Below are 14547 nucleotides of genomic sequence, written 5' to 3'. Positions count from 1 at the left end.
AAAGGAAAATATGTTTACTAGGGCCCAGGAAAAAAGTGTGTTGTTGAGTGGCTGGCTGGAATCTGGAGACCATAAGTATGTATTAGTATAAATCAGCAAATCCTTCATCAACTTTCAGTGCACATGTGCAAGAAGATAGAGTAGATTGTTGGATTGATCTCAACTTGAGTTTTTGTCAAATAAATGGAACAGATAGATCGTCAGATAGATAGAAGGATTTTAAGAGAATTGGGAAGACTGATGAGACGGTATACCAGAGCATCAGCCACGTCGTCCAGGGCATGTAAAATGTGATGGAACCAGTAATAGCAGTCCTCAGGACCACATGGAGATGTGGTCCGAGAGAGGGGTTAAGAGTCTAAGAGTTTTATCATGAAGAGTAGCAAAGTGCAAGGTTTGACCAGCAATTTCAGTGTTTACAGTGGAGTGGAGGGGAAGGTCATTGAGGTTAAAGGCCCAAGGAACCATGAATCATTTCACAAGAATTATCCATGTGGACACTCACACTACCCAGTGTAGAGCTGACAATAAGCAGTGGCCTACATGAAGAGAGATGACAGGGATGAGAAGTGGAGTACAGTTGACTCATGTCATGAATCTCAAAGTCATGACAACGGGGGATCAATATTGAGTAGAGAATGGAAATGGGAAATATAGACCAAGAAGGATGCTGACTCCACCTCCAGGCAGTGTTGGTAAAAGCCAAGAAGGAGAAGAAAAAAACATTCTCCTCCACTCCACTGACTTATGACTCAAAAGCCAATTTTTATTAGCATGTAAGGAAAAATCAACAATTATGCATCCTTTCTTCCTTATGTCTATATAAACTTTATGACAAAATGATACTTTTTCTTTCCTCTTTCTTTTCTAAACCAAAGGAGTGAATTTAACCTAAGCTACAAGTAGCTATTTATAATGGCCAAGAATAAGACCAATCTTCCCTTCATATATTCACATAGTCTAGGGAATATTATCCAAGAGAAGCAAAAAAAAAAAGGAAAAGAAACTAAGCCAGATAGAAAATAAACCACTTGAATCCCCCTCTTTCCAAAAATATCAGACCTGACCTCTCATTGAGAATAGGTACGGAAGCTGAATACGATAATGATTAAGGCATAGGAGAATAACATAAAGCAACCAGGATTTTAGAAGGCAAAAACCAAGGGAGAATGGATATGCTTTAAGATGGACCTCCCCAAATCATTGTCCCTAGGAGCATTTGCTGATTCTTGGTTAAGGGCACCATGGCAAACAGAAATCTGTGGCTCAGAGGAGGTGGTTTTGGGAGACACAGGATGTGGGAGCCCCTGAATTGGGCAACAAAACAGTGAAGACTTGAGGGTCCAAGGTGTCAAGGAAAAGGGAATTATGGGGATGTGAGCCTGAATCTTCTTGGCTTCAATCCTTCATGAAGTAGCCCTATCCTGACTTTTCTGGGATTAGTAGCAAAGAAACAAAGCAGAAATGTGCTGCTTATGGTCTAGAAAGCTAAGCAGAACTGTTGGAATTTTCACAGTGCTAGTGAGACAAAGATGGGTGTCCAGGGCTATCTTTTCAAGGAAATCTACTTACACTTCATAACTCTAGATTGTGCCTTGAGAAAGAGTAAGCTGAGAAGCCAACATGCCTGAAATGCAGCCTTGAATCATCCAATGACTGATTGGATCAGGGTGGTCGCTCTCACTGCCAGACAAAACTTAAATCCTCCCAGGAGGAAGATAGCAACATACAGAGCTTCTACAATGGTTTATACACTGAGTCTGGCATTCAATCAAAAATTATCTGAACTGTCCAGAAAAAGAACCCAATGATCCAAAAGCAAGAGACAGACAATAAAAAAAGAAGAAGATATCCAGATATTAGAGTTATCACTCAGGGACTTTGATAATTAACTGTGATTTATATGTTTAAGAAAATAAATGAAATGATCAAAGAATTTTGCCTGAAAACTGTGCTCTATCACAATGAATCATATGGAAGTTTAAGAACTGAAAAATGCAATATCTGCAATAAAGAACTCAATGTATATGGTTTGAACTAGAAAATAGTGTAGTAGAAAATATTTAAACTGAAGCAGGAAAAAAAGTGTATGTGCAGAAAATATGTGTGTAATTGGAGTTCCAAAAGAAAGAGATAGAGAAAATGGGACCTAACCAATATTTGAAGACATTATCACCAAGAGTTTTCCAATACTGACAACAGACTTCAAGATAGAGATTCAACAAATTCTACAAGCCAGTCAGGATAATACAAGGAAAACCTCACACTGGCACATTATAATAAATCTACTAAAAGCAGGACAAAGAAAGATCATAAAAGTAGCATAAAAAAAGAAATGTTATTTTCGAAAAAGCAAATACAAGATTGATTGAAGGCTTCTCAACATAAAAAAAGAAGTAAAAAGACAATGGAATGACATCTTTAAAGTGTTGCAAAAATGAAACAAGCTATTAGATAAAAGAGATAATTAAAAAAATAATTGGCTAATCAAAAAAGGAGAAACAAAAAGAAGTGAACTTTATCATCAATTATATTCTAAATAAAAGACAAAGCTCTCTGATTAGATAAAAATATAAATAAATTAGTTAAAAATAATGTAAAAACGATTATATGATGCTTACAAGAGACAAACTGATATACGTACATAGAAAACTTGAAAGTAAAAGGCTAGTAAAAAGATGTTTCTCATAAGAACTAACAAAAAGAAGAAACCATGTTACAGCTCTATAACCATAAGTCAAAGCGGACATTAACACTAGACCTTTACGATCTGTGCACTTTTGGGTATGTTACACATGGATAAAATGTGTGCATAGGGAAGAGAGAAAAATCTCTCTTCAAATCAAACAAGCAAATAAAACAAACAAACATAAAAGAATAGTCTTTCCAACATAGAAAATCTTTAAAAAGAAATACATATTTAGTGATTGCACATCACTCACTGAAATATGTTTGTTTTTTTCAATGTGTGTGTAACATTGCACAAGTTACTTCCCCTATAGTGTCTGTTGTTCATCTTCTTTTGAAGAAGCAGGTATTCTGTAATGCCCGAGGTGAGAATATTGGGTTGATAGACAGATTATATGATTGATGGGGCAAATCGTGTGTTCATATCTCAAAACTACTTTGCTGAAAGCAAAGCTTCCTATTTGATTAGAGACATTTGTTTTGGTTGAATTGATTTTTTTCTCACACTTTTTCTATTTCAACATGCTTTTCTGTCAGTATGTTAAGTTCAGTCAATGGATTTAGTGTTTCTTTTCACTGGCTGACGGCAGCAGCTATGTGACTGTTTTGTTAATACATAATGAATGCTTCATTGAAAATTCCATTTGCTGTGACTTGGACGTTAATATGCAGAGGGAATGTTGAATAAATTTGCCAAATCTATTTCAGCTATACATGCTGTTCTTCTTGTCAATTTTCTCTTAATGTATGGGTACCTTTGGTGAACTATATATATATACTAAAAATTTATTTTTTTAGACCAGGTTTAGGTTCACAGCAAATTGAGAGGAAGGTACAGAGATTTCCCAAATACCCACTCCCCCCACATATGCACAGCCCCCACCATTATCAACACTTCCCATGAGAGTGGTCCATTGGTTACAAATGACAAACCTATATGGACACATCATCACCCAGATTCCATAGTTTCCGTTAGAGTTCACTCTTCATGTTGTACTTTTCGTGGGTTTGGACAAATGTGTAATGACATGTATCCGTCAATATACTATCATGCAGAATATTTTCACTGTCCTAAAAGTCCTCTGTGCTCCATCTATTCATCTCTCCCTCTCCCATGCCCTAATCCATAGCAACCACTGATCTTTTTACTGTCTCCATAGTTGTGCCTTTTCCAGAATGTCATATAGTTGGAATCATAGAGTATGTAGCCTTTTCAGATTGGCTTCTTTCACTGAGTCATATGCATTTGAGGTCCCTCCATGTCTTTTCATGGCTTGATAGCTCACTTCTTTTCAGTGCTGAATAAGATTCCATCTTGTGATATATTTTTAAAAGATATTTTGTTGCAAACATACATGATAAATCCATAGTAGACGATCCAAGCATTTTGTGAATGAACCAGGACATTTCTCAGCTTCAAGTTGCTTTCCCGTGGATAGTGTGATGTTGTATAACCTTGTGGCAATAGAGTGTATCTCTCCATCACATAAGAAGACCAACTGTCCCCATTTTTCCAGGACTGTCCCAGTTTTAGCACTGAAAATCCCGGACCCAGAGAAGCCCCTCAGTTGCAGACAAACGGGATGGTTGGTCACCCTAAGTCGATTTTTAAAATACAAGATACAGATTTGGAGTTATAAAATAGAATAGTTACTGTAAAACACCAGTGGTATTGAGGTTTTAAATGTGAATGTAAATTATAAGTGGCTATTGATTCTTTGAAGGAGAGTCTTGCTATATATATGTATATATTTATATATATATATATATATGGCTTGTTTGTTTAAGCAGCAAGACCACCATTGAAGGTAAAAGTAGAGATGTCTGGTTTCTTAAATAGTGGATTTGACATTTCTCTTTTGTGCAGACTCACTGGATCCAGTGTTCCTGACCTCATCGTGAGTATGAGCAACCAGATGTGGCTCCATCTACAGTCTGACGACAGCATTGCCTCGCCTGGATTTAAAGCTGTCTACCAAGGTATGGCTGGAACACACCAACTTTTAAAATTAGCATTTCTACAGAGGGCAAGGACCATTCTCTATGTGCTAGCTATAAATAAAATCAACAAGTCAGAACAGTGTTTAAAAATAGGGACTAATTATTTGCAACTGCCTTAATTAAAGTCCTACTTACAGTTCCTTCTTGCAAAGAAGAATTTTTAACTTTTTGAAAGCTTGGCTTACCATGATGTGTGCCATTATTGTGTCAAAACAAAGAGTGAGATTCGATACAAAATATAAGCTATGAAATGTCTGCATCCATGTGGGTCATGGCATTTTATTTCTTCCTGAGAGGGAGTCATTATGCTTATAACTAAGGGAAACATTTTTGAACAAAGTATCAATTTGAGTGGCATCAATTCAAGCAAGCTTATTATATACATCCTCATGTACAAATGCATGGGGTTTTTTAATGGAAGACAGGGAAATCTATACAAAGTTGGAGGAAAATACTACTAAGTACTTGTGTAGGAGAAAAACAACCTTGTTTTGAGAGTTATGAGTTATAATTACTCTGGAGAAGAGAATGTTCCTTCAGAGAAGTTGGCTTCATCTCGGAATTCATGTCAAGGAGGCATTGTCTCAGCGAATGGTGGTTTGCCATGCTGGAATCCAGCCACATGTTCTTGTGAATCAGGGCCTGACTCTCAGTGTGGTGTATCTTTAACAATAGTCTCACTCTATTGCTCTACCCATGTCGTTTCATGTGGCAGGATCTCATAGGAGACAGATACCTCTTAACCTTAGCATACTGACTGGTAGTTTTTAAAGCTTTTTTAATTATGGAAAATTTCAAAATGTAAACAGAAGTAGAAAGAACAATATAATGAACCCGAGATGACCTGTGTTTATAAACTTTTGCAAGTCTTCCAAATATTTTGCTATGGACTCATATATTGGCTTGAGACCTGAGCTACAGCCGCCTGATCCATACGCTCTTCTCTTTGTCAGCCTCAGCTCCCCCCTGCCTTTCCTCAAGTATTTTTCAATCATCTTTTGGGAAGTCAATGACATTTCCTTCTATTAGACACTCTAAAACAATTCCAGACTCCTATGCAAATCTTACTCAATGATAACCTCCATAAAAAATAGACTCTCCCGTTCCATTCCCACCAAAAGAGAAAAAAGGGGAAAAAAAGCCCTTTCCCACTACCGCCCCCAAATTTCTACCGAAACCAAAGTGGGTTTGCCTCCTGGCAAGTTAAATCAGACTCTCCACCAGAAGTAGATGTCATACAAAGTAAGGTATACTTGCAACAAATAGGAGACCATGCGGGATCACTTCCGAAGTCATGGTGTCCCCGAACAAACGGAAGCAGAGAACTTTTAGTTCCAATGGGGAATGAATATTCAAAAGGGAGAGGTGGTATTCGCTTGCACAGGCTCATTTAGAAAAACATGCTTCCACATACACTGCAGGTTATGGTGATAAGGCCTAAGCTCCTCCTGGAGAGATCTTAGCACTAAAAATAAGGCAAAGGTCATAAGTGTAGCTCTCATGGTGAAACTTAGTCTGGTTCAGGGTGGTTGGTGATTGCATCTCCTTAATAAAAGAAAAAAATAAAAATTTGGAAAACCAGTTAAACGCTTTCAAATCCACCGTTGAGTTCCTCGGGGCAATTAGTCATTGACAAAATCACCAAATCAACAATCGCCATCTCATTTCAGGTCTTTAGAGGTTTAGTTCACAGAAGCCCCCACTCCTCCACTTCTGTTCTGCTGGTGAACAGGCAGCAGCCAGCTAGGCCTCACTTCCCTCTCTCAGAGCACACCATAGTCCTTGGGTTGATCTCTCTTGATTTCTAGAGATGGCAAAGAACTGAGAGTAAAGAAACATGGAAGGGGAATCTTTGACTGGAATATAAAGAATGAAATGATCTTCATAATATCTGGACCTCAGGGCTCCTAGAATAGCTGTAGGTTGACACATCTGTTTTAACTGGCAAAAAGTGCCCACACAAGAACAGGCAGACCATTTTACTTTGGATAAGTGCTTTGGTGTACTTTGTGTCAGTAATTAAATAGTTTTGACTTGAGAAATAAGCATTAAAAAGGCTTGTGAGCATGTTAACTTCCTCATTTGGGGTTATGCAAAAGTAGAAAAGTGACAGATGCTTGTCTCTTCAGTTCAGATCTTTCATATTTTTGACTAAGAGAAAGAAATTGTTCTCTTGTGCCCAAAGATTAAATACATGTCCCCAGTATGATAAAATGATCTTACTAACATTAAAAAAGTTTTATAAATTATTGTATAAAACTACTTCCTTATAAAACTTTAAAAGATATATTTAAGCTGTCATTTACATATACTGACATACTTTTAATAAGCCACAACTAATTTAAAGTCATTTTCAGCAAGATTGAAAAGAACCTGTTATGGTCTTGAATTCAAGTTATGCTCATAAGAAGTCTTTTCAGGATCAATCTTATACTATCTTACAAATGCCTATGGACTGAGAGTTACTTTAACAAAATAACCAAGAAGTTACCTTTTTTAAACCCATTCAAATCTTTTTACTAATGCAAAAAGATCCATTATTTTGAAAAGAAACTGCCATTTTCAAGCTATAATCTAGGAAAATAGACAGTGGGAATTCAGAATAAAGCATAAACATACATTCCATGTAACTATTTAAATTTTCAAAATTTTAGATCTTTTTCATAAGGAAAGTTTCAAAATTCTAAGGAACTAGTGTATTAAAAAATACTGTAATACAATAAAAATAGTGATTCTTTTATTTGGATTATTTTACTGTAGGGGAACTGTTAAAAGAAAGAAAGACAGAATTAATTTGTAAGTTATTGTCAGGAAAAATTATGAAATTGACCTGGGCAAAAAAAAATTACTAGGGATGCTTTCAACGTCTAGCGCACTCTTCCTGGTTAACTAATTCTTTAGTGGTCCCTGCCTCCCTTGTCCTTGAGTTATTTTACGACTCTGAAAGTTATAGAAAACTCATAACAATGCAAATGTTCCTGATCAGTGAAATGCAAATGCTTTTTGTGTGCAGGAGGTGCAATTGATTATTTCCCTGTGGATATTGATGAATTTTGCCTCTCTTAGCAAATTCATATCAGTGTTGCTAATTGTCTATATGTTCATATTCTTTGGATTCTCCTTTGAAAGAGTTTTTCAAATATTTTACTGGTTCCTTCCTTAATTACTGAGTTCATGAAAATCTTTGACATGACAGATGTGTGCATGTATAGGTCAAAATGAGAAATATTAATCTGCAGAGTTGGGATTTTGTTTTCTTCAATTTTACTTTGTCAATCTGAATAAAGAGACAGTGTGCTCTTGTTTTCCAAGGGTGCGCTGTAGAGTATTCAGGAGCTGAAAAAATGTTACAAGAAGTTATTGCATGTCAGGCCAATGAGGCAGATAATTAAAAACCATCAACCAACCTCAAATCAACAAACATGGTGGATGAGAGTGTTCACCGAGAGAGTGAGCACACCCTGGAATGGCTACACTCTTGCCTTGTGAGTTGAAGTATTCACAATGTTAAAATATCCTGTGGTGAGGAGAAGGCCCAACCATAAATATCCTTATCTATAAAGTGTGACAGATTCCTCCTTGCTGGAGACATGGAGTGAGGTGGAGCCTAAATGACTGCTCTTACTAAGAAATACTGCAACAAAAAATGATATTTACATTTCATTCAAAGGTTAGGACTAGAATGCACAGATAATTACTGAATACTTCCTGACATTTGGAATTTTAGACTTGACCTTTAATTGAACTTTTGCATGACTGTGCAGTTATTAAAGAAAGCGTGGTAGAGGTATAATCCTTTCCACATGACCTATACTTGCTACTGCTTTTGGTAGAATCTAAGAGCATCAGTGAAATACCAAGCGCTTCCCAACAGGGCAAATGGCAGTAAATTAACTCCAGCAGTATGAAGGCACACATCGTAACGTTTATAGTATCAAGACTAGAGAAACTAGCATCGTTCCCAAATTGTGGGTCCTTGACTATTAAGGGATATAAGTATTCTCAATTAAAATATAAATATTCTTCCAAGTGTCATATGTCAGTTTGAATGACCATACGGCATTAATTATAATTACATTGAACTCTAACTGGTACTCTGTTAACAGTCTCAATAGTCTATTAATAGCTACAACTTGAGATGTCTTGGAAACGTGGGTAGCCATCAATCACTGAGTGATTGTCAACTCAAGGCCATATATTATCTTTTGACACAACAATAGTCCAAAGTTAAAAAGATAATTAAAACAGAAAACTAATATACGATTTGAGGATTTAAAAAATTGAGAAAATACAATATAGCAAAAGAAGACGTTCTAGAAATTGGTACTTCCAGAGTGCTATATTAAGCTAGTAATTGGATAGAAAATAAAAATCATTTGTAAAGGTGATTGTCAAATATATAAATAATTACATCATTTGATTTAAAAGATAGTTGTTCATCAATTATATTATCAGAAAATATATGCACCTGATATTTACATATGGTTTAACTTTGTAGGTTTTAATAGTGTGTGGTTTTAAATAACATGGTGTAGTGGTTAAGAACACAGGCACTGAAGCCAGACTACCCCGGATTGTAGGTCAGCCGCTGACTGACTGCGTAACTTAGGGCAAGTTGTTTAGACCCTTTGTGCGTCAGACTTCTCATTTGAAAAAAGAGAGGGAATAATAATGACACTGCTTCATAAGGCTGTTGTAAAAACCAGTTGACTCAAAACATGGAAAGCTCATAGCACATAGCATGAGAAATGCTAGCTATTATTTACATACTCATTTGCCTTTTTGATTTTGAGATTTTTCTACAGGTAAGATTTTTTTCATTGTATAAACATTAGTGCTCAGAGTAAAATACGTAAAAATTGTAAGTGTTCCTTCTCTTCACCTGCAAACTTGGCCAGGTAACTTCCTCAGAGCCTCAAAGGCTCTGGTGTCTCCTTCCAGAATTTTCAATGCATATCACATCAAACCTGAAGTCATAGTTTCTCTCTTGGCTTACAAACTCTGGACAAACTTTGATATGCAAAAAATGTCACATCATCTTATTTTAAAATCAATTTGAATTTGTTTCAGAGACTCCATCCTGACAAAGTGGCAGTGAATCTAATCTCAGTCGTGATGGGAGGGGCCCCACATCACCCCTTACTGCCTCCCCACCCTCTCTCTCCCAGATGTTGAGAATCCCCGAGTGCTGTAAGGGGGTCCTTAAAGCTTCGATCACCCTTGCCCTGAGACGTTCATGGTCTCTGCTGCTTCGGGCACTGTTGTCCCTCACGGGAGCTCCCTGGTGGACCCTCTGCCAGCCCCATCCCCTCCCAGGCACACACAGTAATGTTGAAGGGACCTCATGGAATGAGAGGACAGGAGACCCTCGGATCCACACCACCCACCTGTGGACCTCCATCACCCAGGCTCTTAGTTGGGTGCATCTGGGATTGCTCTATTTTCTCCCATCTCTGACTCCTCAGAGACATTCCCCTCTCTCGCCTCCCTTCAGGATGCCTACACAGTACACTCAATTAACGTGGTCTTTAAAGAAGAGTTTGTGTTACAGCAGCTGGAGTGAGGAAGCACAGAGCAGAGTCTGGCCATCCTTGGGCATCACCAGGTGATGGCCAGAGAAAACCTCAGAGACTGAAGTGCAAACGTGGTCACCGCCAATGACTCAGGAACAGCAAAGGGAAATTTAAATTCATATAGATAAATTAGCTTGCTAGACCGTGTTTGTATGTATATACATTTACATTATACATATGTGTGTTCCATATACATACATGGAACATGTGTGGGAACATGTGCGTTCCGTATACCTAGATATATATATGGAAAGAGAGAGAGAGAAGGACAGAGAATATGCTAGCTTATAATTTGCCATAAGAAAATTACGAGAAAAATATTATGTGAAATGTAAAAAATGAGGAGAACTCTTTAAGAAGATATGTTAGATGTATGAGAAAGTGATGGGAGAGAGGTAAGATTTGTTTATTTAAAACTTTTTTACACGTGGAAATATTTAATTCAAAATAACCTATTCAAAAACATAAAAGATAAAAACTGTGATGTAAATAATTATAGTACAGCTGTATAAGGCAATACTATCCATCTACTAAGCAAACTGTACAAGACCTAATATATATATATATATGTAAAATATATAGTATATAATACATAATTATAGTATATAGTATATAATATATAATAAATAACATATATATAATTATATATAATATATACATATAAAATGTATGAATATATAAATCATATATACAATTCATATATATATAGAGAGAGAGAGAGAGAGAGAGGGCCAGTATCAGAACAATATGTACGGAAAGCTAACATAGGCTTAGTGCATATTTTTTCCGCTTTATATTTTAAAATTCCTATCATAAGTTACAAAATTAACTACTAAGGATCAAAAGAATTTTTTTTGTAAACCAATCTTACATTGAATAATATAGCAGCATTTTTGTTAAAATATTAAATAATGTAATAGAGCTTGAGGTCGTATACATTTAAAATATAATACGCATTATATATTACAACCGGTCATTTTGCTCACTAGAAAGGAAAGGGAAAAACCCTGTACTCAATTCAGGGAAGGGCTCCCTTGTGCCCATCATCACTTCTGGCGCTGGGCGGGGAAGGGTGACGAGAGGCAAGCCCTATGCCTGGAGGTTTGTCCAGACAGTCACGAGTCTGCAGGGTGGGTGGCCCTGCATTTTTATGGCTTCACTGTCTATAGTTAAGTGGGTTAACTCTGGATCATTTTTTGTCAGAAAAATAATATTCAGTTAGAGTTCATCACACATGTTGATGAACTGCATTTCCACAAATCATGCTTTACGTAATTTGCCGTAGCTATTTAAATTTTAGCAGGGGGTAAATTAAGGGAAATGTTCCCTGTGATGTGCTGCTGTGTAGTGAAACAAGACCTATTTTAGGCTCACGCTAAGAATTATCTCGGTAAAATAATTTGAGTTCAGCATTATTGTTTCATACCAGAAACAGAATTTTCTCCTATGTCTGGTGAATACCTTGAGAATGGGAGGGCATGAAAATCTGTTTAGGCATCTTAATCCGTAATCAAGCACCTCTGCATTTGTGATGTATGAGAAAGTGAGGGTCCACGTTGCACTGAGTAGAGGGAAAGATCATATAGTTCAGACAGCAGCATCTCTTCCCATTCTTGGTAGATGAAACTGCTGATACAACATCAATATTGTATAATCTTTGAGACACTTGCAATGGTTAATTTTATGAGTCAACTTGACTGGGCCATGGGGTGCCCAAACATTTGGTCAAATATTATTTTGGGTATGTCTGTGAGGGCATTTCTGGATGAGATTAACAGTTGAATTGGTAGACTGAGTGAAGCAGATCGGCCTCCCCAATGTGGGTTGGCCTCATCCAATCAGTTGAAGGTCTGAACAGAACAACAGGCTTAGTGAAGGAAGTTTGCTCTCTCTGCCTGACTGTCTTTGAAATGGAACATTGGTCTTCTCCAGCCTTTGGACTGGGGTTTGGACTGAAAACCATTGGCTTTCCTGAGTCTAGACTTCAGTATCACTAATCATGTGAGCCAATTACTTATAATAAATCAATCTCTCTCCATAGATAGATGGATAGTGATAGATAGATGATGGATAGATAGATAATGATAGATAGATAGATAGATAGATAGATAGATGATAGGTAGATAGATAGATACATGGATAGACGGATAGACAGATAGATAGATAGATAGATAGATAGATAGATAGATAGATAGATAGATAGATAGATAGATGATAGATAGAGATAGAGAGATGATAGGTAGGTAGGTAGGTAGGTTGATAGATAGATACATAGATAGATAGAGAGATAGATGGATGGATGGATGGATGGATGGATGGATGGATGGATGGATGGATAGATAGATTGATAGAGAGATAGTGATAGAGAGATAGAAATGGGGACAGAGATAGAGATGTGCTATTGGGTCTGTTTCTCTGGAGAACCCTGATCAATACAATACTTCTCTACTTGTTTGTTTGTATTTGATCCGGTTCCTAGGCACACACTCTTCCTGGTCCTCTGTGTGAGTAACTGCACATTTAAAAGGGGTCCAAGTGGAATTAGAGGTACAGTCTGTGACCACTGAACAGATGAAAGCTCGCTGGTCTGCATAGAAGTTGAGCTCTCACCCCTGGCCTTGTTAGCACGAAGCTAACATGCTTCTCAGATGAGATCAGGCAGGAACGCGCCTGTCAGAGTAATGGAGCAATTCATAAACTCCTCAAGTCAAGGTGAAGCTGCATATAGCCTCAAGTCAACTTCTGTTTTAACTCTGTGCAAATTCCCAGTTGAACATCACCAATCATTTATAGTGTGTTCTTTCTTTTTCACAATAGATATGGTCTTGTACGTAAAGTAGATTTTAAATTTTTTCCAAGGGCATGATTTAACTTAATGGCAAATTACCCTTTGTGCTAGAAGTTGACTCTGAGATGGAGATTTGTGTGGGAGGGGGCATCGGATGGCACCCTTGGAAATACCTGTGAGGAAGAGAAGGGAGCAGAATGGGGTGGATGGAGAAGTTGAACTGTGTGTAGTCATGCCTGGTGCCTTTGCTGATCCTACAGAAGCCAGGATGGCCCTTGGAGCAAGACAGCTGGGCTTCCGTTAACCGTTGCTATGGGCTGCCCCCAGGGAGGGGGCATGACCCTGTTTGAAGTGATTCCTGAAGAGGGAGGCAGCTGTGAGCTCCCAGCAGCTGAGAATGAGTGCCCTGGCTCTGAAGAGGATAGTTGGGTGGGACCCCACGGGATCCACTGCAGTCCGCCCCTTGTACCATAAGTTCTCCCCGTCTGGGAACAACTTCTCCAGGATTCTAATAGGCCTCATTTCCCAGAAAAACTTACGATACATACTCATGGCCACCCTCCTCTCCTACCCATTCTAGATTCCCCTCTCCTTCAGCTTGCCCCTCTGCTGGGGTAGCTGACGTGGCAGGGAGACCCAGACCCAAATCCCTGAGGGGTCTCAGTCCCTGATCACCGTGCCCTTCTCAGGCATGGTTGCTGCACTTGTTCATTGTTTATCATGCACGGTCATGGCGGTACCAAGAGATTCCCATGGAGCCTCAGCGCCACAGTCACCAGTGCTCTTCCCTTCTCTCTCTGTGCACAAAAGCTTTGCCTCTTTCCGCCTCATGATCGCAGGCAGTTACCCCCACAAGTGTGATGGCTCCTTCCTTGCTGGCTAGTTCTTTGTCCTGAGGCTCTTGAAAGGACCATATGGCAGACGTAGCTTAAATAGGGCCCTTACTATTTCCCCCTGTGGAAACATTTCCCCTCTGAGAACCAGGCCTGCTGGACCCACAGAGCCCAAAACGAGAGATCAGAAAGCACAGAACCCCCTAGATCCGTCCCTGGGAATGATGATGGGCTGGCTACTCCTTCTTCTACTCCTTGGTCCATGGACCTCTCTATTCTGCCTACTGGGGATCAGCACCACTTAAAGCTTGTTGCTTTTAGATTATCATGTCCTGGAGAATGGCAACCCATCCTCACCAGCATCATCTCCAAGCTGGCTTTTTGGCTATGTCTTTGAAAGTACATCCCATCACTCTATCAGGTAAAGAGCTTCTAAGATTTGTGGTACATGATAAGACCAATGGGTTCCATGGTCATATATCCACTTCAGTTCCTTCTTTGCTGTAAACTGAGACCTTTGTCTGAGATCAATTCCTAGAGAGGCGTGAAACCATGAGCTGTGTGCAGCCAACACTCCCAGCTTCCATCTTGTAGGGCCCATGAAGAGGGCACACAGTCACATACCCTACAGTCTATGATAAGCCCTTTGCAAGGGACAGTATCC

General features: G+C 38.5%; 1 protein-coding gene across 1 annotated transcript in view; it reads left to right on the top strand.

Annotated features, from left to right (window-relative positions):
* Positions 1–14547, top strand: part of CSMD1 (CUB and Sushi multiple domains 1) — a 1554536-nt gene that overhangs the window by 1099298 nt on the left and 440691 nt on the right. The window contains exon 13 of the mRNA XM_058524846.1: positions 4556–4668. Coding sequence (XP_058380829.1) covers positions 4556–4668 — 113 coding nt within the window. The remainder of the gene's footprint in view (positions 1–4555; positions 4669–14547) is intronic.

The sequence above is a fragment of the Diceros bicornis genome, chromosome 29, assembly GCF_020826845.1.
Source record: "Diceros bicornis minor isolate mBicDic1 chromosome 29, mDicBic1.mat.cur, whole genome shotgun sequence".
Lineage (NCBI taxonomy): Eukaryota > Metazoa > Chordata > Mammalia > Perissodactyla > Rhinocerotidae > Diceros > Diceros bicornis.
The sequence above is the reverse complement of the archived record's forward strand: the minus strand, read 5'-3'. Positions and strand labels throughout refer to the sequence as shown.